At 28.9% G+C, this 27,672-nt stretch overlaps 2 protein-coding genes across 2 annotated transcripts; both read right to left on the bottom strand.

Moving 5' to 3' along the window:
- Window positions 1-177: 177 nt before the first annotated feature.
- On the bottom strand, window positions 178-8,566 carry LOC107452195 (egl nine homolog 1). Its single transcript, XM_016068518.3, has 4 exons — window positions 7,378-8,566; window positions 6,872-6,991; window positions 4,742-4,881; window positions 178-1,242 (listed from the first exon to the last, which is right to left on the bottom strand). The coding sequence occupies exons 1-4, from the start codon at window positions 8,323-8,325 to the stop codon at window positions 1,173-1,175; spliced, it is 1,278 nt and encodes a 425-aa protein (XP_015924004.2). The 5' UTR covers window positions 8,326-8,566; the 3' UTR covers window positions 178-1,172.
- Window positions 8,567-11,165: 2,599 nt separating this feature from the next.
- On the bottom strand, window positions 11,166-27,672 carry LOC107452202 (uncharacterized). The gene is made up of 8 exons (XM_016068529.3): window positions 26,408-27,672; window positions 23,636-23,785; window positions 22,289-22,363; window positions 19,970-20,089; window positions 18,914-19,080; window positions 16,601-16,944; window positions 12,232-12,493; window positions 11,166-11,515 (listed from the first exon to the last, which is right to left on the bottom strand). The coding sequence occupies exons 1-8, from the start codon at window positions 27,344-27,346 to the stop codon at window positions 11,173-11,175; spliced, it is 2,400 nt and encodes a 799-aa protein (XP_015924015.2). The 5' UTR covers window positions 27,347-27,672; the 3' UTR covers window positions 11,166-11,172.

Raw genomic sequence — 27,672 nt, 5'->3', positions numbered from 1 at the left:
AATAGTGCTAAATGTAAAAAAAAAAAAATCTAATTAATTTTTATTTTTAAAAAAAAATCACGGTTTTTGCCAAGCATTGTAAGAAGTGACATATAGAGAGTTGGTACACGGCAAAATTGAAATAGTTTTATGAACAATCAAATGACATGCATGCAAAAACTTATGTAAACTTTCAACTGGGTTAGAAAAACTTTTATTAGGTATAAATTAAGTTCAAAGTCAATGAAATGTACACAGTGCTGGTAATTTCTGTTGTGTTGTTGTTGTAGAATGTTAAGATAGTGGCTTAAAAAATGTTGGCAGATTCTGTAACAGGGTGTGTAGCCGAATTTTTTAACAAAAAATAAGCACTTTTCAAGCACTAAAAAATATTTGTAAGGACTTTTAACGATTTTAACCGTCATGTCAGAAAAAAAAAACTTTTGGCATAGTTTTTGACAAATGTCAAAAATCATGAAATTTTGAATCATACGCTACGAATCGACAAATAGATTGGGGTTGAATTAATTGTGAAAATTTATGTCTTTTTGCATAATTCGTGGTGAAAATCAACATTGTAAAGGAAAAAATCTCATTTTGGAAAAGGGAAAATTAAGCCCTCTTTAAAAACACCCAATGAAAAAAGCACCTTTAATGGCTTTTTAAAATCGAAAATATGCACTTTTAAGCACTTTTTAAAAACGCTACACACTCTGTGTAAGCAGCAAACATCTGGTTCTTATATCGTCTTCTTCGAACGTGAAGAGGAAGAAACCACAAGTGGTGTGCCAATTTTGGTTCAATAACAAATATGACCACAGAAAGTTTCAAGCCGATGCAATCATTGCTGTTGCAAGATGGCCATTAGAAATTGGAGGAATTAGGAAGCAGGTCATTCACAAAGATTTAAGCATGATCCCATATTGATCACAAAGATTTAAGCATGATCCCTCTTTGATGAGGCATGATATCCGTGATTTGATCCATACCAAAGGAGGTCTTCACAGACTGTCTCAAACAGCTTTATTCATGATTTTAAGTGTATTGTGATAACTGATCTTATTTTGAGGGTAATTATACATGAATGAGGGTAATTATAATTACGTCATAAAGGTATGTTTTTTATACTTCCATTCACCAAACTTTTTAGATGCACATGTATCAATTACTATTTGGGATTTCTTGAAATTATTTCATAAAATTCCTCGATTTAAAAAGAGAGATCTTTCATCAGCATCGAAGTACCACACAGTGATAGCAAACCTGCAAAAATAATAAATCAATACAAATATTCAACTAACTGCACAAAATTTTAAATTAAATGAATATTTAAGTTAAAATGCCTTGTGGTTTAGTAATATTATTACATCTTATGTAATTGGCAATTGCTTTAAAAAAACATGCATTTACAGATTCAAGTTTGATCATTAGATAATTTGAGTATAATGTGAAGTAACTGCTAATATTTTCCTTAACTATACATATTCAAATATACTGAAAAAAATTATTATTTATTGCTTATTTTTATAAAAAATTTTAGTTAAATAAAGTTATTAATACTGAATTTATAAAATAAAATGATATCTTAGAGTTCTATTTCTACAATGTGTATATCCAGTACAGTCTATGAAAATGTAAGGTCTTTTGTGCAAATACTATTTGCTTCACATTTACAATTCTTTAATGTAATCGCTTGCATTTGTTAAAGGCATGCTCAATTATCACGTTCTAATCAGACTGAAATTTGTAACATTCAATTTGAGAAAAAGATTTTTTTTCAAGCATTATATGCATTAAATTTTCAGAAATTTGAATAAAATATAAAATTTTAAAAAATTCTTAATAATTTATTCCTACAAGAACTAAGTGTTTTAAAAAATGAGTTATTGTACAAATATGTAATATTTAACATTTATGATAAAAATTATTCAATAAATCAAACTAAACCTGCATTCATCATTATTCAATAAATTAAATTAAACCTATGGCTTTAATTGAAAATTGCAGTTAGGTTTATTTTCTCTAAGGAAGTTTTTTCCACAGCTCAAATACCAACCGTGCTTTAACTTAGCATGCTAAAATATTGAAATTTTCAAGCTGGAATATATTTTTTACATCCTTAAAAATCACACGAATATTAAGATAAGTTTTTTTTTATCAAATGGCTATTATGATAAGAACTCATCAAAAAAAAAAAAAATTTATCTCAATTCAATCCGCTAACACACTTAAGTATTCAGAAACACAGCACCACATGACAACTAAATATAGAACTATGTATATTGAAAAACTTGTATGCAAAAAGAACAATAAAATTTTGTTTTCTGCAATTAACTTTCTAAAATAAATGACTTAAAACTTTAATAAATTTTTGCACTTCAAAAATGTATTTCCAGTAGTATTTTCCTAATTTATAGCTAATTTAAAAATCCCAATATGTAATTGGGAATTGAAATATAAATTTATGGTAGATTTAACAATTTTTACATGGGGAAAAAAAGACAGAACAATGATTTCAATACTAATTTACATGTTGAATTGAATAAATTTTTCTACTTAGTAAATAACAAATAAACTGTGATCAAGATTATCAAATCCCTTTTTGTATCTTAATTATCTAAAATTTTATAAAACATAAACATTGAATTTTCAATTTAATTCACCTATACCTAGATATTTATAAATTTTGCACATTTACCCCAAGTTATAAGAACCAGGATCCCCGAGGCAGAATCGTGGCGACATTGTCACAGAATGTTACCGAGTTCTTGCAGAAAGATTTTTCCTTTGGGGAGTAAAAAATTTTGGTTTTCGTTTCTGCAGAAATTTTCGAAAGATACTATCTTTTCTTCAGAATTATATTCCAAATTATATGACATTCTTGAGCATCGGAGTTGAAAAAAAAGGCTTGTAATTTTTCTATTTTCATTTGAGAATAATGAAGTAAGAAGTTTGGATTTCTTTTCTGCAGAAATATTTGTTTTATTTTATTTTATTTTTTACAGTTATTGCTATTGATTTCCACATAGTTTTTAAAATCTGATATTTTTAATCTGATATTATTTATGACAACAGCTGAATCTTGAAATGAAAACACGCATTTGTAACACCCTTTTTAAAGAGTTTGATTTGGCGTGACTTCTGGCTTTTTTGATCGCTTTTTTTTTCTTCGTTAGTTACTGTTATGGATTTCACTATTTTTAATTTGTTTTTAAATTTGATGATGACTTACAGAGAAAGAAAAATAAAATAATTAGTGTGTTTTCTCCCTACAAGATGCGAGAATATAGCTCAATAGAATAAAAAATATTACATATTCAGTTTTAAAAATTACATTATTTTTTCCGAAAACTTTTTTTTTTCTTTTGAAGTTGACGCTCTTGTTACTTTAAATTAGTAACATATATATTTTTTATTATTAAAAGTATCTTGCAGAAAGATATTAATGCTGGAGAGATTTATCGCAGAAAGCCCAAAAAAATTCTGCCACAGGGACCAGGATATTTTACATTTGTAAATTCAAATGATGATATCTAAGTGAATTACTGAAGTAACATATAATTTTGAGTCTTCTTTCTAAAAATGCATGTTCCTAAAGGCAGAAAAAGTTCATGTCTTTCAATCATTACATGATAATTAATTTCTGTTTTATTTCCTAAGCTAAATTTCTATTTTTCATAATTGGAAAAGAATATAACATTTATTTGAAAAGTGACCATTAGACTGTCATTGGTAAAAATAAAATGTAGTTAGGTTTAGTGTTAATTTTGATTTAAAAAAAACATGCAAATACTACGGTTAAATTAGAAAGATTTTTATTGTAAAATCTACTCAAATCTATTAACAGTATAATTTTATATTTTTCTTTATTATTATCTATATTATATAAAACGCTAATACGTATGAATCAATAAAACCGATGATATTTCTTTTCTCGCGTTGGCAACAGTTTTCATTTTATATTCATGGGCTTCGGCACGCAAGAGCATCATATGGCTAATCTATATTACATAAAACGCTAATACGCTTTAATCAATAGGCTTCGGCGCGCAACGGCACGTAGTGAGAATCATATGTCTAATCGGGTCAATTCCCATCGAATTATCAAAAAATTTCTCGCAAAATTATCTTCATCAAAGCCGATGCTTTACATCCGGCGTTCAGTACTATTTCATATTGTTTTACAACACATGGTTTTAGCCCTCTGGTGGGAAAGACTTTAAAACAAAACTTACAACAGTTACTTTTCTCAACAACTGAAATTTAGAATAGTGTGATTAAGAAAAATATGTGAACTGTTTGCAATTTCAAATTAATATTGAAATGCACAGGTTTAGAATTTTCTACAGTGAAAAGTTTTCGGAACTTCAGTGTTCAAAAAAGTATACAAAAGCTAGACGTTAAGAACGTATTCAATGAGCAAGTAAAGCGAGCATCGGATTGCAAAGCAATCCGAAATGAACTGCGAAAGCAGTTCCGAGGGTTCGCGAGCACCAGCGAGGAGGGGGCGAAGCCTCCTTGTTTTTTTAAAAATCTGAAACACAGCTAATTCCTCACAAAACAAATAATGGTATATAACATTTTAATACATTTATATTTATCAATATTTAAGTATTGTGTATTTTGATATCTGTTTAGTTTAATTACCTCTTATCAAACGTTTTCAATGCAAAAATTTACTATTCCTTACACATTAAAAAAGCTATCATTTGCAAAACAGTTTTTTCCTTCAGTCAAAAATGTGATTGAATCATTTGTTTACCTTGTTGCAAAAGCAGGTAAAACTTCATGAGGATTCCTCCTATCAGACCAGAAAAATATCATTCGATCAAATATAGGTTCAATGACAGAAACTTGGTCATTATAAGCTGTTGGATACAATCTTAAAAGTCCTCCATGTTTCTAAAGAAAGAAAAAAAATTACATCAATTTCAGGAAAACATACTTTTCAGAATTTTGTAAAGATATTGACAAAGTTAGTTAAAATCAAGAAGTCAATATTGGTGCATGCCTGCAATTTACAACCAGAATTTAGTTCAGAGTATAGATAGTGGTAGTAATCATCGACATCACATTTCCTAGTCATACATTACAGTAGAGTCCCAATGTGGGTTAATGTGGAGCATAAGTAAATNATCAGGGTTGACAACATTTTGACAACAGTAACAGTAGCTTTTGCAAAATTTAAGAGGAGCATTTCATTTGCTTTGCACAGCACTTTTTAAACTAAAGCGAAATAATTAAATAGCAAAACAAAAATCAAATTATTAATGAAAATTAAATATGGGCAAAACTTGAAGTTAAAAAAAAAACAAACAAACCTGGAAATGTTATATTACTCAGATAGTTAAAATTTATTATCTTTCAATTTACTTAATAAAATTTAAATCTCTAAACTATTGATTAACACATTTCATTATTTAAAATTCGGATCTTTACTTCATTTGCTTTCAATAAAATACAACAGTGTCCTGATTATCCGAGTTAATGTGGATCACGACTAAATCAGATAACTGAAAAACTCGGTTAAGGCAAAAAGTATAAAAAAGGAAAGAAAAAGAGTAGGTATAAATGTAATATATTTAACAAATACAAAATTTATACAAGTACACCATAAAAATTCATATTATAATCAGGGGTCTGTCTAGACCAAATTTACTACCGTTTAGCGGTACCTTCACAAATTCAACTTTAGGAAAAACGATAGTTTCACAAAATACTTTTCCTTAAAATTTTATTTCTGTATCCCTAAGAAACGATAAATCCATATTTTACTGTTGATTTTACAATGTAATTTTTAATTTTCACAAAATAGGTACCTCTTAGAAAAACCTAGACAGAACCCTGACAATGCTTAATACTTTATGAGAATTAAAGAGATTTTACTTAAAAAAGTCCCTAATCTTTTTTCTTTTTCATTACTTTGGCGCTTTTCTGTCGCAATGTTTCGCCATTTTTTAGGGATAACTGGAAGGCAGGTGTCGCCTCTGCTTGTTGTAATATCTATTCAATATCCATCTGTATGAGAGATTTTTATAAGTTGAATTTTCACATCATCTTCGGCAGAATCTTTTTCATCATTGAGAAAATTAAAAATCATTTTGAAGGATCAAGTTGTTGGATTTTGTTTTCTTCATTGTTTAGAAGATAAAGATCAAGCTCATAAATAGCAAAAGGGTTTAAAAAATTTTATCATTATTAATAATGATAAGTAATGATTATTAATAATGATAAATAATGATAAGGATAATCATTATTTATCCTTATACATATAGGGAAGTGAAACTTGGACCCTAAATTCAGATATACAGCAGACACCTTTGAAAGAAAGATCGTCAGAGCCATCTTTGGTGCAATTCAAGAAAGGGGATGCTGGCAAACTAGATATAACTTCGAGCTCTACGTACTCTACAAGCTGCCCCAAATTTCACAAATAATTTTCAGTAATAGGCTGAGATGGCTGGGCCATCTATGGAGAAGTTCTGAAAATAGCGCCATGAGAATAGTAACCTTTAAGAACCCCGAGGGGTCACATCCCAGAGGCAGGCCCCCTACTAGATGGCTCAACGACATCGAAAATGATTTGAAAATCCTAAAGATTAGAAATTGGAAGGTAGTTGCCATGGATAGGAGGCGCCGGCGTTTGTCAGCTGTTGAGGCAGCCAAGATCTGCAAGGGGCTGTTGCGCTGACAAAGAAGAAGATTTATCTTTATAAGGCTAAAATACTTACATACCATTATCAATATGACTAGATTGAGAGGTTTTTAAAATAATCTTTCACTTCTGATTTTAAAATAAATAAAAAAAATAACTTTAAAGTATAGTTTATCCTTTAAATGTAAATAAATATATTGAAATATATAGTTCATTGGTAGAAATTATCTCACTTACTTTTACATCCCAGTTTTGATTCAGATAATAAATACAAGTGACACATCTGCCATCTTTAAGAGGATTATCAACATGTTTTTTGTAAAATGTCCCATTCCCAGGATAACATGCTATCATTGCCTAAATATAAAATAAAAGAAAATCACAATCGGAAAATAATTATCAAGTAATAATGTAATAGAATAAAAAAGATACAAAAAAGTAAAATTATGACAGACCAAAATACATAAGCAGTGTTAAAAAATCTTTCAAAGCTATCCCTGTTTCTTATAAAGATCTTCTGTAATAGCATGGATTAAAATGACTTTGTAGGTGTTCACAATTGCAATAAGGTTATTTTTGTACATGAAAAACTATCAATCAGTAAACTATTTTTTAAAACATTTTTTCATGGTCCATACAGTGTATAAACCAATTTTCATTTTATCCAAAATGGACACTATATTGGCTTAAATATTACATCTATATTTAGAACACCCCTGTATTGTAATTGATTGAATACTTGCCTTTGTTCTTCGGTGCAACTTATAATTGGATATCACCCCATTGTTTGGCATTTTATTGCAAGTAGTAATAGCAAGATCAAGTTTTTGCATTAAGCTATAAATAGCTGCGCAACCAGGTTCCGTACCAGCAACCCATGCGGTAACATCCCTTCGAATATTTTCTTTCACCAAAACTGTATTTTTATTTATAAGTTCACCTTTCTCAAATATACCCTGCGCATACAAATGTTTAACCTCACTGAGAATTCTGTTACCAAGCTTGTCACCCATAAATTTATCCAATACACATATACCATATTTATTCATGTCACTTATGACATTTGAACATATGGCCTTCAAGGGCATGCTTTCTGATTGATTAAAATCATGAGCATCTTTCAACCAACTATCATTCAATTCACTAATAGTAGGAGTAGGTGCTCCAGTTTGCAAGGCTTCAGAAATTTTGGCTATGGCACGTTCCTTTTCAAGGTCAGTTCTAAGGTCAGATAAGTTTTGGGCATCACCAGTGTTAATTACATCCCAAAAACTATTTTCAGAATTAAATAAGTCGCTGCTGAGTGACGAAAATACATCTCTTTCAGAAGATGAATTAAAACTTAAACTTTCATCAGAACTTGAAACCATATTTGAAGCACTTGCACTGTAATCATTTTCTGGCACTATAACCTGATTAAAATTTTCATACGTATTTTGACTCCAATCACCATACGCTGAGAAATTACTAGATTCTTGATTGGTAGAAATCGGTGTATTTAGAGATATCTGAGTAGCTTGTGGTATATTTTGCTGTTTACATTCCTTTTTGTGAGTAGGCCAGTGTTTTATTTGGTGATCCCGACAGCAATAATAAGCTTTTTTACAGCGATTACAAACGCTGTTTCCGATTCCTGAACACCAATTACAAAACGTTGCTGGATTTCTTGACATTTGTTGATGAATTTCCATCTTATAGGCAAAATAATAAAACGGTTAATATGGGGAAAAGTTTTATTTTATCTTTAACAAAATGTTACGTCTGGTAATAAAAGAGTGCGGTCTGTTTCATGCCTGTTTGTAATAAGGAATGTGTTTTTTTTTTCTAATGTATATACAAAAATCTGTTTCTGACACAAAACAAATTCAGTTTGACAAGCAGATTAACAAAATATGTTTTGATGATTGCGTCACAAGTGCATGTTGTTTACAAAACATTGACAGTCATAGTTAACTTGATAGACGGTTAAAATTTCGAGCTTCCTTTCCACGAGTGGCGCGTAAGTCGGTTATTTCTAGTTATTGGTGATTGAAATGGGCCACAGGTAGCGTAAAACAGAACTCTACATATGGCAACAATTTGCACGCTTTTACCAGTAGCGCGAGGGGAGTCATAGAAGAAAAAAAGTACGTTAGTTTCTGTCTTGATTTTCAAGTAGATTAAATTTTTTTAAATTAGGAAACTATATGAAACTGAAAACTACATTAAACATAGTTCTAAGAGAAAGCATCATGGAAATTTAAAAAAAATATTTTTAACAATTAAATACAAAAAATATTGTTGTTGTTAATTTACGTCACACTAGAGCTGCACAATGGGCTATTGGCGACGATCTGGGAAACATCCCGGAGGATGATTCGAAGACATGCCATCACAATTTTGATCCTCTGCGGAGGGGACGGCAGCCCCGCTTCGGTAGCCCAACGACCTGCAAGCGAAGTCGAGCACTTTACGGTAGCACAGCTTAACGAGGACCAATACCGCACACCCTCGGTCCCTACGCAGACTGATCCAAGTGGCCACCCACACGCACTCTGACTGTAACCAGTGATGCTTGACTTCGGTGATCTGCTGGGAACCGTGTCTTAATGATCAGTCCACTGCGGGATACAAATAATATTAAGAAAAGGAAAAATATCGTAGTACATTCCTATACGACTAAAAAGAGAGAAGGGAAGGGCCAAAGACATGGAACCGGTCTTCTCCCTAGATAGCGTATTCGAGCGTTGCGATCGCCTATTACTAGACTGATTTTCACTCCAAAGCTTGAAAAAGGAAGCCATTAAAAATATTTATTTTACTTGTAATGTTTACAATATGACGCGTTTTTTTAAATTTTAACGAAGCAAACAATAAAATAGTTTGGAAGACTTCGCAAGCATAGAAGACCTTACAAGATGCAACCCAAAATAACTAATGGTGATATTTTACAAGGAATAACACTCAAAACATAGCAAACTTCACACTTTATAGTATGATATTAATCTTCTTGAATTTGTTTTAGGCTCACAACTAGTTAGAATTTATAAATTACAGGAAACTCGTGTGAATAGTAAAATTACGCGTAAACTTAAGCATGAATCATATCAATAAAACTTCCTATAATATTATGCCTGTTCATGCATCGCCTCGTAAGCATAACACAAGTGGAGGGATACCTAAGGAAGTTTTAATACCACAATACTCCCCCTAGATTGCTACTCGAACAACAAAAACTTCATGTGTAACGAGCTAGAGTGTAGACTGTGCTTCCAGATCTTGTCACTTGTGGTGAAATGGCAAGCTTCACTGCCAGTTGTCTCCTTTGTCTTGTTCAGTTGCTGTTTCAGAACTTGTAGACGATGAAACAGGTCTGGAATTCTTTTTAACCAGTACAGGTGCTTCTGAAGTCTTTTCAGGCTCTGTAGAAATGTCCGAAAAATACAGTTTTATTCTATCTACTGATGTTAACTTCTTTTTGTTCAATCGTGAAACTTGTGTCGGTTCTCTTTAAAACTTTGTATAGACCATGATTACTTATTTTTGGTAAATTATTTATTTGGAAGAAATTATGCATGAAATGTAAAAATAAAAAAAATATCCTCTAATAATCGTTAATTTATTTTTGTTTTGTAAATGTACGTTGCAAAGTTCAATTTAATATGTATTAAAAGTTTAAAAAAAACGTATTAAAATAAAAAATACTCAATTAAAATAAAATAAACACAAGGAATTAAAGATTGCAAATTTTTTGTGTGGACATTTTTACAACATATATATCATTAAATGCATCAGTAGTAGCAACTAGTTACTGGCAAAGTGTAAGTAAAAAAAAACACTTTCTTGTCTTTAATTTATTTTCTCTTATTAAAAAAAAAGTTTTTAAGAATACAATTATATTTTTTTGCAAAATAGCAGCCTTTTCCATACGATTTTTTAAACTCGTGCTGATGGGCGGGGGGGGGGGGGNGGGGGGGGGGGGGGGGGGGGGCATAAACGATGTTTCATTTCTAGATAAACGATGCCTAATTTTATAAACACACAAAAAGTTGCTAAGATATCGTAATCAAATTCAGATAAACTAAACAGACGCACTACTGTTAATCGCAGATTGAATTCCCAACTATAAATAGCATGCTAATTTTTTATAATCAAAAATTTTTAACTATTAATACTCAAACACACTCTTATAGTGTGAAAAATAGAATTTAAAATTATGAATAAAACTGCAATAAACATAATAATAAATATAGCTAATTTTTTTAAAAAAGTAGATGTGAAAAACCTCTGACTTAATACTGGTATTACTAAGTTATAATACTATTACTGATATAATATTTATACCAGCTGGCTTGCTTAAATTTATGCATATTATCATAATACTTATTGTTAAACAATTTTATTGGTGATATTTTAATTTTTACCAGTGTTCCGGCATAATTAGTATTTTTTTGGCCATAATGGCAAACCTAACATAAACATAAAGCATTAAAAAAACAAAATTGCGGAATAGAAACAAAATGTGTTAAATGTTAACACAAAGAAAAGAAAATAGCATATTATCTTTTATTCAAAAACTCGACAGTCGAAATGTTACGTAATGTTACATCAGTAATGTACTCTTTTTTGATAAGAGCTCTTCTTATTCTTAAAAATGTGTTTTTAGGAATCACTATTACCCCAGGTTGGATTGGTGTACTTGTAGTTCCCTGTACTTGTGAAGATATATTATGAGCATTTAATGAAGCAAATAGAAAATCAGTTTCTTCTTTCATCGCACATGTGACTTTTTGCTTCATTTCAGATATTTCTTTACAAGTCTTGACACAGGGAATGATGATAATATCTTCAGGAAAACACTGATGAAAAAATTGCATCAACAACAAGAGATCGTCATCATTTCTAGAAAGAACAAAAAAAGTATTATACCTGAAGTCACTATAGAGTTCTACAATGATAAATGCAAAGTTAAGTTGAACGATTTATCATAAAAAATATATATTACGATTACAATATTTTTAAAATTATTTACACTACACATTATAAATACTATGCCTCACAATGTATATCTAGATAATATCTCAATCATTGTTGACGATTTATAAATCATTATCAACAACAATAAATATTGAATGCAATATTGTGATTATTATTGGCAGCAATTAACATCGAATATAACAATTTTGCGAAAACGGATTTTCTTTCAGCTATTACGAATTTCAGAAAAAAAGAAGAAAATTGAGCACTGAAAGTAAGTACACTATTTGAATTTTGTCTGAGTCTTAACACATTTTTTCCCTTTATAAATTTTGTTTTATTTTTTAAAGTATTGGTTGAATTTATTATGAAATGTAAAGAAATTATTAAAGCACAAAATAAAAACATTTATTGAAATGATATCTATAGAAATTTAGGATTAGAAAATACAAATATGTAACAGATATAGATATAACAGAAAAGGTATTGCATGATTTTAAAAAAAAAATTTCTGATAACAGTAACTACTTTTAACGTGAACAAATTTTCTGTCCCCCTTCGAGTTGACATAAACAAGGTTTGACTGTAATTAATTTGAAACCCAAAACTAGAGATTACAAAATTGTTTTTTTAATACTTACTTAACAAATGCTTCTATTTCAACATTATTATTCTCCAAGAAAATAAACTTAAAGTGGATTCCAAACAAAGGTGATATTTCATTTTTAAATATCAGTATTTTTGAAGAAGACATTTCAATTGAACTTAAGAGTTGTGAACCAAGTTCTGACTTCAAGAGCATATTTTCCAGGATCAATGAATTTGAGAATTTATTCGAGACCTTAAAAATCATTCTTTGATTGGTAAGCCTCAAACAAAACAATTTTTCTGTAACTGGAAGTTCTGAAAACAAAACAAAACTTTTGTAAATACATTGAACATAAATTATTTTTACTACACATATTCTCTGAAAGCATTTTCATAAATAAAGACGATTTATGATAACTAGCACCTGGGAGTGTTGATAGAGTTAGGATAGCTCAGGGACTACAATGGTCATCTCTCAAAGGGGCGAACTAGGTTAAAGTCCGGTTGATAGCTACGGTCAATTAAAAAACAGATTCCAGCTCACTTTGAATATCTCCAGTTAAAGTTAGCCTTTTATCCAGATAATTAATATTAAGTTTTTGTAGTTTTTCTCCAGATGCAATGGAGATATAGGTTAGTTCTATTAAAAAATCCTCAGCAAAGATGTGTTTGTCCAAATACTTGATTTACGAATTTCCTTATCTTCTGTGGTTGGCTTTAAAACTATGAGGCTATAGAGGTGAGCATTGACAACCATAAATTTGAAAAGGATTGGTTGTTCAAGGCTAGTGATAAAATAAGATAGAAATAAAAATATTTGACAAACATGAAATTTAACTTACAATTAGTTTCAGTTCAGTACTTTAAAATAATATGAATTGCTTTTTTTTCCTTCTGGGTTTAAAATGAAAGATATAAATTTGAATGCGTAGAAACACATTGAATCCTTTCATTTCTAAAACCCAATTCAGTGCTAATTATTTATAAATGCTTATAATGTAGCGAATCAATCACTCAAATTATCACTTCAATGACAACAATGTTTGCATTGTTTCATTGAAAGGTCAGATGATTCAATATGCTGCCTTAACGGACCAATCAAAACTTGGGTAGCCTTAAAAGTGTAGAAGATATAACTGTCTGTTCAAAACTATTCAAAGCCTTATATTGCTATGAATTTTTTTTTTTTTTTTTGGGGGNTTGGATGAAAGTGACAATAACACAGACCAAAACATAGAACCAAAAATTAAAATTAAAAAAAAAAAAAAAAAACTAAAACCAAATCTATAAGATAAATGCAAACTTAAGAAAAATATCAAAATTATTACAGTCTTGTTAGCCTGCGAGCTAAATTCAAATCGATGCAACATCCTGAATCCGAGGAGTGAACATTGAGAGTGAAAGAGCAAAAGCAGACTTTAGCTCAGTGTTTCATATTATTTTAAGTAAATATACATAAAACTAAACTAAGTGGTTTGACAGCCCATGGAGGGTCAAGGCCTATGATGCCCACCCCAGTTTTTTTGACCTTGAGCTCTGGGGTGCAGGAGATGTTTGGTGGTCTGTGAAATCCCTAGAGTTCAATTGCTTGGTACTCATTTTATTAACACACTGAAGGGATGAAAGGCTGAGTCAACCTTGTGCAGTCTGAGAACTGAATCCCAGACCTATAGTATTAGACAAGAAGTGCTACTGCTACAACTCAGCCACTTGACTTCATGTAAATGTGTACATTACATGCATAATATCTTATAAAAATATGAGACTAAAAACTTTTAAAGTTACATGTTTAAATTAATATTAAAAACTATTTTTTGTGTTTAATTTATATTTTTAGAAAACAGAATTTTATATTCATATAGCTAGAAATTTGTTTTTAACAGGCATGAAATCTGAGCTCAGTTTATACACTGAATACACCTACACAGTAAAATATGGTAAATTAATATTAAATTCTTTTTCTTCAGATATTTTGTTGAGAAAGGTTAACTTTTAAATGCTACCACTTTTCTTGATTTCAAGCATTTTTATATCAAATTTTTAAATCTTTTAGCCCATTGAGATGTCAGAAGAATTCTAAAATATCTGAATTATATTAAAAAAAGTTAGATTTTGCATGTTTTTTAATTATGGTAGTTGACAGTTTTTTTGCACTACAGTTGAAAGTTTTAAGATATTTTGACTTTTTTAGCTCACCTTAATGTGAAGACTTTCTTCTTTTGAATTAAACATGTTTTTGGAAAAAAAGGGAGTATAACAGAATATTTTTTCTGAGTGTTATGTTGTTTAAAAAAATTGAAAATAAGAATTTACGCGATTGTATAACAATTTCATTACTTTTCTTAGGTTTGTACTGTATACAGCAAAGAAAAAAAAAGTTTTTTTTATAAATAATAATACAGACCATAGTGATGAATACAAAACTTATTTTCCCCATATATAGTGAAGAAAAATGATAATTATAATGTTTTATTTTGACACATCAGCTACAACTAGCTTCTTATACTAGTCATGAAAATATGTCATAAAATTCACTGTATCTTGAAATAAAGTTATTATTTAACAATTCTAAACTATTATTATTTAACAATTCTAAACTATTATTATTTAACAATTCTAAACTATTATTATTTAACAATTCTAAACTATTATTATTTAACAATTCTAAACTATTATTATTTAACAATTCTAAACTATTATTATTTAACAATTCTAAACTATTATTATTTAACAATTCTAAACTATTATTTAACAATTCTAAACTATTATTATTTAACAATTCTAAACTATTATTATTTAACAATTCTCAACTATTATTATTTAACAATTCTAAACAATTATTATTAAAAAATTCAAACATTTATAATCTAACTACACAATGTAATCCATTAAATCTATAAAAATAACCAATAAAGCAAACATCAATCTAATATTTTTTTTTGAAGTTGTGAAGTTTAAATATTTTTAAGGCATTTTAATAACAATATTGAAAAATTTATTCAGACCATTTACAGGGTTTCCACTCAATTTCAGAAGAAAAAAAATTCCCTGACTTTCACAGGTACCTGACCATATTTTATCTATATCATGCAATTTTTACACCAGAAAACTTTAATTTTTTTTATTTGTTTTGCAAAGTATTAGATTTTATGAGCAATAAAAATATTATTGAATGAGGATGAGAACATGTCAGTTTGACTAAAATGCAAAATTTTTATAACAAATAATTGTAATAGATGCTAGAATTATTTATCTCCAATCTCAATAACCAATTATTGTTATTGACAATTCAAAGACATGTTATTTTCCAGGTATGATATAGGAATTTTCCAGATTTCTGTAAAAGTTCCCCAATTCGGGGTTGCCACAGAAAAAAATGAACAAAATAGCTGCTTTTAGTAGCCTGAAGCATGAAAATAGCTGCTGCTGAAAACTATGAAAATAGTTGCCGAAATAAGAACAAAAAAAATTCACTAATATGACTAAAACTTTATTAAAAGACTTAATTGTCATATACCATGATTCATTTAGTCAAGTTGGTGGCAAAAAGGACGATTTTTATAAATTTAGTGTTTTGACCATAAATTTTTATATAAAAAAAATTAAATACTTTTAATAACTAAAATTAATTCAAAATAATACGTTTTCATTTAAAAAACTTACTGTTTTTAAAACTTTTTCCCTTTTATCAATAATTGATTCAGCAAATATACATATATATCGCGAAAAGTGATTATTTAAATTTGACAATTCACGCATCATAATGTCGTATTAAAAATTGGGGGGGTTTAAAATCCTCTAGAATTTCGTAGAAATAACTGTTGAAAAGGCGCTCAAGAAATAAAATAGACTTACAATGCAATCTGTGCAAATTGAGTGCATTAAAAAGTGATAATTCAAATTTGTAATTCAAAATTTTAATAATTTTTTATTTTCTAAGGAAAAAAAAAAATTCATTGTGTACAGAAGCTCCTGCGGGCAGCAGTTTGTCAACCCAATTTATGCTAAAAAACATCACTAGGAGCACAGAAAAGTCTCCCAACAGTCTCCTTTCCCTGAAAATAGTTGATTTTTTTAATAGCCTTTTCAGGCAAAAAAATTGACTTAGGCTGAAAATAGTTGCAAATAGTCACATTTTAGTCACCCGTGACAACCCTGCTAATTTTTGGAGTTAAAATAAAATTCCCTGTCAATTATAGGTTTTCCCTGACCTGTGGGAGCCCTGATTTATCACTAATACTATGTCAAACGATAATATAGGATATCGTGAACATTATAAAGAACAAAAAATATCAAATACGATAATAGAATTTTAAAACAGCAGTATTGAAATTCTAATATCACTTAGCACTAATTTTTACTGAGCTAAATACAGTAAATTATTCAGTAAAGAAAAAAAAAAGAGTTTTAATAAATACAGACCACAGTGATTAATGGATAAAATGTTAGCAACATCTAGGGAAGTAGTGAGAGGCATCTGGTTTTGCGGAAGAAACTTGTCACCTTGAGGCAGAAACAATTCATTTCGGAACTCCTCTTGAGATCCTGAATACCAAGATAAAACAGCATGCACTTCGATAGAGTCTGCACAAAAATGTAGAAATTCCATGCAGGATAAAATAGAGAAAGTTTCTTGAGGTTTTAACTGATTTAAACTATTGTCTTCTAAGGAAAAAGATGATGATGAGGAATGGACAAATATTTTCTGGCAACAGAATATTTTATGATTGTCTATGATGATTTTTAAAGCTGGATAACAGATAACACTGAAAAAAAAAGAGATCACATGTATTAGAAAAGGGGAAACATTTCATTTAAAAAAAAGAAAATTTAATTTGCTTATATATTAAAATTTATCATTAAATATGGTATCATCTATTTTTTTTAGTAATACTAATACAGTATGTTTGTAATATTTATATCATTTTAAAGGCTGAACGCTCATTGATTTTTTTTCTTCTGTTTCTTCAAATTGTTTGATGAATTTTATTAGAAGCTCTGACAGTTTTAGTATGCATATACCTTTTCAACTCACTATCATGTTTTTAAGAAAGCATTGAACACCACATAATTATTGGAATAGAATAGTCTTAAGTTACAGTTGGTTAAATTACATAAATAGATACATGTAAAACACAGACAAATCTCAGATGGAAATTTTGAAATCAAAATAGAGAAATGTTGAGGAAAGGCCTAAGCATCCTGTACTTATTCCAGATCAAACCATTGCTCTACTGCATAGTTTCAATGGAGCATCATTCCCTCTGGTTTCTAAAGCCTAGAGTTAGTAGTCAGTACCACCTGTTCCCTAATTTAAAAGACAATTAGGTTGAAAGCTCTTTGACAAGGTGTAAGAAGAAGCTACAATATAACAGAAAGATGGTATGACATGGAAACACTGTCTTAAAAAATGTATCAAAAGAATTGAGGATTGTATAAAACAATCAATCTTCAAAATTATGACATTATAAAAAATAAAGATACCTTTATATTTCTAAAAAATATTAATTTTAACAAAAATAATTGTAATGAAATTTTAACACAAAAATTAATACCCAAGTAAGGTACGAATGTTATGCACTTTATCTTTAAAATACGTTGCCTTTTGGCAACTCTTATCTTTTCGCTGCTTCCCTCGGATTTTTCCTAATTTTTCTGTGTTAATCATTTATTGCTCGTCAAGTTTTCTTTTGTACCAAGACTAAAGCCCCAACCTTAACATTATTTTTACTTAACTGTCATTTGTGGAGTTTTTGGACCTTATTTAAATAATCTCTCTTCTCAAATCTCCAAATTTTTTAAGAAATTTATAAATTTTTTCAATTTACTGAGTCTATTTTAATTTATATCTGTAAGTTGGTGTTCTGCGATGGAAGTGATGTATCACCAAATAAAAAAAATGCCCTGGTGATAGGGTTTCAAAATCAGTTGACAATGGAGTCTATAGCCTGGAGTTTAAGACTCCTTCAATTTCTGTTAAAACCATGATGAACTCTTCCAAAGTAAAATTAGAGCATCCTGCTATCTGTTTTAAGTGAAATTAAAAATATTTAATGCTGGATTCGTATTATCCTCTGAAACTTTGAGATCTATGGGGTTATAATACCAATAAATTTTTCTTCAGTGCCAATGGTTTATCTGGTGAATAATAAATTCTGAAAAGCCTTTTCAGTTTGACATCTGTGTCGACAAAATTCCATTCATTGTCAAAGAAAATTTTAGAGGCATCACGAAAAAAACCGTTATAAGATAGCTATAAACCTTATTGATGGTAAGCCAGTCACAAAATCTTAATGTATTGATTTAGTACAGAAACATACATAAATTGAAACATATATCCTAATAAATACACCTTTCCTTTGTTCTTTAGTAGAAAACTTTACTATTAATAGCCAAAAAATAATGATACTTAAGCGTAAAAAATGCAATTGAAATTATTTTATTAAAGAATAATAAAAACTTATAATTTATTTTATAAAATTGGGTTTTTTATCTATCAATTATAAAAAGTGATTATGAAAAAGATGAATAAGATTTTTAAGATATATAATTTACACAATGAAGTTCTTTTTTTCAAACCAAAAAATTTAATTACAGTTTCATTAATTAAAAAACTGATATAAAAACATATTAAATATGAAGATCAAAAATTTATAAAATCTTTATTGGAGTTTATTCTAAAAAATCTTAATGTTTGTAATTTATTTTAACATGTAATATGTTTGTTGAAGATACCTGTCATTTTCATTCTTGAATGTCCAACATAAAAACCACCTGCTGTCAAAAAACTTTTTCCAATGATTTAGAATTTTTAAGGATTGCTTATCCCTTCTCTTATCCATGTCCATCTTATTATTTTCATCATTACAAAGAATGAGATTAACCAAGGAATCCTGAAAAGTCTATAAAGAAATTTTAAAAAATTGAACTTATAATATTCTTAATTACAATTGACAACAATTATTAAATTAATTTAGCTACCACAACATTAATATGTGGACAAAAAGGACATACAGTGGAAACTAAAAATTTAGATTTTTTGTGTTGAAATTGGATATTTTAAACAAACAATTCAAAAGAAGAAAAAAGAAAGAAAATATGACAAATTCCATATTAACATAATTTTAATTTTTGGAAATAAATAAATAATCAGTTTTTGTAACAGTATAAAAGTAGCTTAAACAAATGGTAAGAAACAAAGTTAAGGGATTAAAAATAAGGAAAAATATACAAATAAGAAGATTAAAAAAAAATTCCATTAGCATTTTTATTAAGGAAGTAGTTATAGGTAAAATAACAACAACAACAACAAAATGCACTGCTAATACAATTATTAAACAACTGATATTACAAGATTAAATTCAATTACTAAAAATAGAAATATTTTAAATAGATAGAAAAAATTAATAAATAAATTAAAATTAAATAATTTGGGCTAATATAAATAACAATAATTTGACAAAAAAAAATAATAATAAGGGAAGATAATCTAGATTATTTGCAATTATTTTTGTTAGAATGAAATAAAATAAGTGAATTGCAAAAATATTAGACAGCCAAGTATTTATTATTTAAGGAAAAAATAATAACAAATAGTGATTTGTTTCAATAGGAATTGAGATAATTCACAATAAAAATAAAGTTCTTATCATCAAAGATTCAATTTAACTCACTGCTCAAATGAATGATTCAAAAATTTAATATATAGTTCTTTTTTATTAACATTTTTAAATTGATTTTGGCAAAACGATACACATTAAATAGTATTTTGCAATGACTTCACTAACTTACAGAAGTTTCCACTTCACTGCAATCACAAGAATCAGTCTTTAACCTGTTCAAAGCATCTAGAATTGCATTCTTTTTTTCTTCAATTTCACAAACTTTTTTGGCAACAGCAAGTTTACCAGACTGCAAAAAATTTAGAAATCTTTCAAAAACAAATAAACATTAATAGCGAAATATGTTTTGCAAATATATAGTTAAAATTTCTTTATATGCATTTCAAAAACTCCAAATGAGGATAGAGTATACTTTGAACTACGTCTAAATGAAGCAAAACATGAATAAAGCACAAATAAAGGTATAATAATGGGTGTATAGTTTTGGTTCTATAAACAAGAAACTTTCTTGGGGTCTAAACAGGAAATCCAAATTAATAATAGAAAATGAAGGACACAAACACATGCAAAATGGTTTGACTAGTAGGGAAAGATAATAAAAAGGGAGGTAATAAATAGGTGTGTGGCAGCATGAAGAAAAAATTAAAATCAGAACAGATTGCTTAACTTTGGAGAAAGGATTAGATACTAAAAAGATCACTAACAGAATTTCTTAAAAATATGGAATGATTTCTAGAAATCAAAGATGGTAGATGAATTTAGTGTTTAAACATAAAGGTCAGTTCTTGTTTATAAAACCAAAACTATAATATGTCCATTTGGCTTCATTTTTTTTTTGTGCATAATTCATTTAAAAATAGTTCAAATTTTCTTCGACATTTCTAAAAAAAATAATAGATGCTTTTAATACCATTCACACATTAAAGAAATTTAAAGACAAGTATATAAGTATCTAGATAGGAATATTAGAGTCAGTGCAGGGATTTAATTAATATATATAAGTGCTCATGTACTGTTTCTTAAAATAAAATTGTACATAGTTTTAAATGTTCATAATCTTGGTAGCAATTTCAATTGTAATATGCAGAATGTCAAAGGGAAAAAAAGTACAATCTGATGTGAAACTTTATCGAAAACACATAAATATTTTCATAAAACTGACATTTGGAACAACCAGTGAGTTCTGCTTGGCATCCCAAGATGCCATGGCATACATTGCTGAAATCCCTGCCTTACGCTAAAGGGTTATTGCAGAATGACTAACTTCTAACACATAAATTAAAGTGCTAGAGAAAAATTCAATAAAAAAACATTGATGAGAGGGCATGCCCATAATAACTACACACAAATTTCGTCTAATTTTTGTAGATTAACATGTCTAGGAAAGCATGTCAAAATTTTATGATTTTTTGAGATATGGTCTTGTTTGAGGAGGCAAGGGAATGGTTACAAAGACTCAAGTATTTATACTAAAGAATAATTCAATATTAATTTTTAAAAAAAACTTATTGTTTTCCAAATAAAAATTGTTTTAAATTTTTTTATTAGGACTGTTTTGAGTATAAACTAAACTGTAGGATACAGTTATTTGGAGATTCAAATTAATTAAAATTAATTTTAATTGCTAAAATTATTTTAAAACTTACAAATAAATTATGTGTCACAAATTTAAATAGAAAAAAAAAAGTTTTTTTTAAAAAAATGAAATAGTTATGCAAAAACTACAACAAACTTAAAAAATAACAAACAAAAAAAACAAACACATTTATTAAAATAATTTGTATTGTAATGAAAAAACATGAAGCTTCAATTCAACCAAATCAATGTTTACAAAAATTATAATTTATGAAGCAATGATATAAAGCTACACCACTATGTTTATGCTGTTAAACCATCTGCTACCTCTGCATGTAAAAAAAAGAAGAAGAATTATTTGCAAGATAAATTAAGGTTATTTTATAGTTAACATTACGCTAGAGGTACACTTATGATCTATTGGAGATTGTCTGAAATTAATCTTTAATATTGCTCCAAAGACAATACAGATGCATGCACACATTGCACTACCAAATTTCAGATAGGGCAGCAGATGTCACCTGATCTTTACAACACAATCCCCGATCACATGTGGACATTTCATATCTCTAAGGCCACCAGGGACATTACATTTATTTTGGAACTGAATCACTAAAACACGAACGGAGAAAGAACAGTTCTTTAAGACATCTAGAATCAAACCCTGGTTGAAGCAGCCACAGAGAAGCTTTTAATATAGAGTTTGAAATGATGCATAAGGAAAAAACATCAGAAATACATCGATTAGCAAAAGTAGTAGTAGTAGAGGGCTAAAATAAAGCACCTATTTAATAGTAAACAAAATAATCATTTTATATTTAAAATTAGTTTAAAAGAATAGTAATAAAATTTATTACAGAATAAACTGTAAAGATAGTTTTAAATTTTAATTGAAAATTAAAGGAGTTAATACCTGAAGTTTTGCATTGAGTCCAGAAATTGTTGGGTTCAAGCATTCAACAGGAATAGTAGGTTGATCTAAGATATCCTGAAACAAAATGAAAAGGGTGAAATTACTTAATAAGAGAATATTTCAGAATCAAGATAATAGTTAAAAGATGTTTTCTCAACACTTATTTTGAACGCAAACACATTGCAACCCAAAAATAATTTTTAAAAACCTATTGACTAAAATAAGAAGTTAGATTACTGGTTTTGAAAGTAGTTCAATAAACATAATTCAAAAATAAATAGGCACTAATTTAGGATATCAATACATTAAAATTTTTTGACATTCAGACTTTTATTTCCCTTTTTAATTATTCTGTAAATAAAACGTGTTTGAAACAAATATAGTTCCAAGGTTTATTTAAAAATCAAAGAAACAATTGAAATACAGAAAAAAAAAAAACTAAAGAATTTCTTTTTTCACATAAAATGTTAAAACTTGATGAAATGTGCAAAACTTAAACAATTTATTAATTCAAATATATTATATACATGCTTTAATATTTATTTTTAAAAAAAAAATAATAATAACGGAATTGTAACCAAATACAGAAGAAGCAATTCTTTATTAGAAATAATAATTACCCATGCACTTAGAAAAAAAAAACAGTAGTAAAAGTGGAAATTTTTTTTAAAAAAAAATTTCATAAAGGCATTAAAACTTTTTGAAAAATATATTTATACTTTTGAAAATATACATATAACTTTTTGAAATTAATAATTAGGAAAATCAGTCAAATAATAATAAAGGAGATAAGAAAGTATGACTAGCAAGCGTTCTGCTTAGGAATAAGAGATTTTATTCTTTCAATATTTTAAACTTATTCACCAAATTTATCAACAGATGACACAGCTCAGAAGAATAATTGTAAAACAATATTTTCTGCTGCATTCCAGACAATTTTAACAGCTAATTTCATTTGGATGTCTGTTAATTCTGAGTACAGACCACACGTTTTTAAAGTTGTAAATTGTGGTTATTTTGAAAGAATTTTTTTTCTTCATATTTAGCACCATTTGTTGACAAATTCTGAAACTTAGAATAACTAAACTCTGGTTTTCTGAGCAGAGATCAGCAGACCAACATTTCTATTGTTAGCATCTATAAAAAGATTTTAATTTTACACAGTATGTAAGGCTATGGTGAAAGGGGAATATAGGCAATCGACATTTTCCTACAGGCAAAATATACAAAAAAAAAAAACTCTTTCTTTATAAAAACAAGAATTTTAAATAGAATCATTTATATATAACAACCCTGAATAGAAAAGTTTTTTGTTTTTTAATTCAATGAAAAAAAAAACATACTCACTACAGGTACAAAGTTCGATATATCCATTAGAATGTAATCTTCTTGAAAACCATTAAAAGTTCCATCTTTAAGAAGTAACAGCTGTTTAGAACCAGTCATTAGAACATCAGCAACAACAATACTTTGAATCTCAGTCCAATTCTTTTTCAGCTAAATTTAAAGTAATACATTTAAACTTCAAACATAAATATTTTTCATCAGAAACAATATTAGATGCCGAACTGAAACATTAACCTTTCAGCAGTTAGTCAATACCCCACCAGGAGTAGAAATTTAAAAAATTTAGTAGTTGGTCTAAAAGATTTGTTACGGCAAATTATTAGTCCATACACATTAACACTGATCGGTTTACGTGTCTGCAATATTTTTTTAAAAAAGTCAATATACCTTGAGCGGCGATGGCTCAGGGGATAGAGCGTTCGCCTCCCAATGAGACGAACCGGGATGGCATCCTTGTCGATATGAATTCCGCATCCGGCTTGCACTGACGTGAAATATCCTCAACGGTAGACGGATCATTGGTTAGTCCCCTTGCCGTCAGGCTAATCAAGGAAGGTTCTCGTGGCCTTCCTCTCCATGTAACGCAAATGCAGGTTAGCTCCATCAAAAAGTCCTCCACGAATGCAAATTTCCCCCAATACTTGATCCAGGAGTTCCCTTGTCTTCTAGATTAGGTTCAAAATTGCATGGCTACGGAGCTGAACACTAGTAGTCATACACCCATAAAATTGGGTCGGCTGTTCAACGACAGTTATAAAATATAGTTAATTTAAATGAAAAATTTTGATTATAATGTTACAACAATGTAGAAATGTGCTGTTTCGTGACTACGTCTAAAACTTGAACCGGAAAATTAAAAAAATCAAGAAAATAAAAAGTGTCTGGGAAGAGATACAAAACATATAATCATTCCGCCCTGATTTATTAAGTCATATAGAGGTATTAGTAAGAGACATTAGAAACAACAGAGTCATCTAATGAAAATGTGACCCAAAATTTTATTTAAGTAACATCTCTGAATTTAGATTATGTAAATTCTTCCAGATGATTAAAATGTTAAAGAAACATGCTATTGTGACATGTTATTAAGACATGTGTTTTTTTTTCATTTAATAAGTTATCATTACATAACATTGTTATGAAATTTATTTATCATATGAGTCAAATAATTAACTGGCTGATGATAAGTTGTGATTTTCACCAAACTTTGCAAGGCACCCATTTAATGGAAAAATATCAGTGGTAGTAGTACTTAATTTACACTACACAAAGGATAATTGACAATGGTCTGCAAAACATCCTTAAAGATGATCCGAAGATATGTCATCCCAATTTTGATCCTTTGCATAAGGGATTCAGTGCTTTCATCATAGAAAAAAAATGGGTGAGAATTTCTCAAAAACAGGGTGAGATTTCAGAAAGTTAAGTGAGATTTCTAAAAACTAAAAAAACACAAATAGACTTGAAAAAAAAAATCATTTCTTTTATTATAATACATTTTTAACGTCTTCTATTTTTTAAAGCATTGAATATTCTTGCTTCATCATCATAGAAGATTTTGCCTTTGCTAGGTATTTGTCCATCTTACATTAGTGCATAAGAAATTTGAAAGTCTTACATGAAAAAGCCTTACCTACGGTAAACACGTGGTTGCAGAGAAATGTGTTCTGAAAGGGGTTCCGTGGTTCGGTTGTGTTCTGTTGTTCGAAAAGGTTCTGAACAATACTGGTAAATAGGGAAGCTAGATAACGGAGCAAATGTTGAAAATAATGAAAGATCCAGGAAGAAAAGTGAAACGGATTTTATTCTAAATAGCGTAATTTGAAGCATTTTCCAAAATGCGATACATTCGCGAATTTTAAAATTGATTTATAGAATGCGCGAATTTCTCGCAGTAATAATTTTTTAATGCGAGAAAAGAAAAAAATATGCGAGATTCTCGCGTTGTAGTGAAAACACTGGGATTACTCTGTTCCTTTGGTAGACCCAGGATCTGAGCGGTAAGCCTAGTGCTCACAGTTAATCAGTTTAATGAGGACCAATACCAAGCACCCTTGGTACCTTTGAAGACTGATAAAAGTGGGCAACTACCTTTCAGATGCTTGGCTTAAGAGATCTACTGGAAATGGTGTCTTAAAATTAATCCAGGATGGGACAGGATAAGTAGCAAAATGATATTTTTATTTTTTATAGTAAATATAAAATATATAAATAGAATATTTTATTCAAGATTAGGAAGATTACCATAACAGTATCCAAGTTGAAAGAAAAAATCAGTAAGTTTTGACAACTACTAGGCAAAGGTACTTGAGCAACTAATAAAATAAATCACAGAATAGGGAAAAGTAGAAAGTAAAGACTTGCAACCACTCCCAAGCATGCTACGAAGTAGAACATTTTTTTCAAATAAAAACAAACAAACAGGCATTAGCTCCTGTAGCTTTAAAGGTAATAGTTGGCTCAAACAAGTACCTACTGTCTTAGGAATATCCTTATTTAATTTCAGTAATACTTTTAATATATCTCCGTATTGTGAGCTATTGCTATAACTACAATTGCCAAATAGATTTTAGACTTGCATTAAAAAAAAAAAAAAAAACTTAGAGGTTTGCCCAAAGAGGATTTCAAGTTATGCCCTTTAGTTAATACCCTTTTGTGATGTTGTTCTTATTTAGTTTCAACCAGGAAGTTGCCAAGACTTTTCAGTTATTCTGCTACAGATCACAATATGGTAATTTTCCTTTTATTTTCATTGAAATAGTAAATTTATACCTGAAATTCATTAGAATGCTTATTTAATTTAAAAAGAGCTACTTCTTTTTCACAAGATATAAATATCATAGATGAATCATCCAATGAATGAGGATTAAGATCTTCCAATATATAAGATACATTATGAAAGGGCAGAACAGTTACATATTTCAGTTCTCCTTTAAAACAAATAAAACATTCAGATATAGTGCAGATAACTGAAAAATTGTTCTTCCAATTAATATCTTCGAATTCAGATACGCTGCTAGAAATGTATAAATTAGATATATGAACATTCTTAGCATGGCTTTTTAGAAATTGTGGAAAGAAGGTTTTGACACTAAGTTCTTTACAATTTGTGACAGCATCAGCTGATATTTCAGCGGCTAATATGCCGATTTCTTGCTCATTATTTACAGTGCCAGAGAGAACGAGTACTATTACACTTAATAAATTATTCTTAACAATCTGTCCAATACATTCAACTTGTAACACTTTCGTCTGCTTCAAATGAAATAACGATGAAATATTCAAACTGATTCTATTATTTATTTTAGTAAATGGGTAAAAATCTACTGAATCATTAGACAATGTAAGTAATAAAGGACTGTCAGTTACAAATATGTTGCCATTAGGGATGATAGGCATAGACAAACATTCCAAATAGTGAATCTCAATCAGAGTTTCTAGAACTTCTGAATATATTAAAACGTTACAATCCCCCTTAAAACCAATCACTAGAATTACAATACATTTCAATCCCAAAATTGAATTGTTAGTTGTGTCCACGACAATTGTTTTCGGTTTGAGTGATGTTCTTATAGGTATTTCCAAACGGAGTAGTTCCCGGAAATTTTGCTTTGGTAAATTAATATGTTCATAGACAGTCAGGAAAGCATTGCGTCCACTGATGATAGGTATAAAAAGTTTGCCGTTGTGGAAGCATATTTGATTAAACATAGCAGAACAAAATGTTAGATTGCATTGTTTCTTAAAACTTGTTTAAAAAATATTTATAAGAGCAAAACTTCGCGCCATATAAACAAAAACAAAACGTCTGCTTCCTTTCATTGTTGCCATTTATATTTTACCTAAAAAATAAGGTTAATCAGCTGAGATTTAATTTTTAATCTTTAAATATTATTTTATCCCCAAAACTTGCAAGTTATGAATTTTTCTAATCATAAAAAATTATTTTTAATCAAATCAAATAAAGAATTACAATCCGTCACTCTGGCGGTGAAAGACGAAAGCAACCATTCCAGCGATTTGATTGTTTTCTCTAT

The sequence above is a fragment of the Parasteatoda tepidariorum genome, chromosome 9 (genome assembly GCF_043381705.1).
Source record: "Parasteatoda tepidariorum isolate YZ-2023 chromosome 9, CAS_Ptep_4.0, whole genome shotgun sequence".
NCBI classification, from domain to species: domain Eukaryota; kingdom Metazoa; phylum Arthropoda; class Arachnida; order Araneae; family Theridiidae; genus Parasteatoda; species Parasteatoda tepidariorum.
Note: the sequence above shows the minus strand (reverse complement) of the source record. Positions and strands in the feature narration are given on the sequence as shown.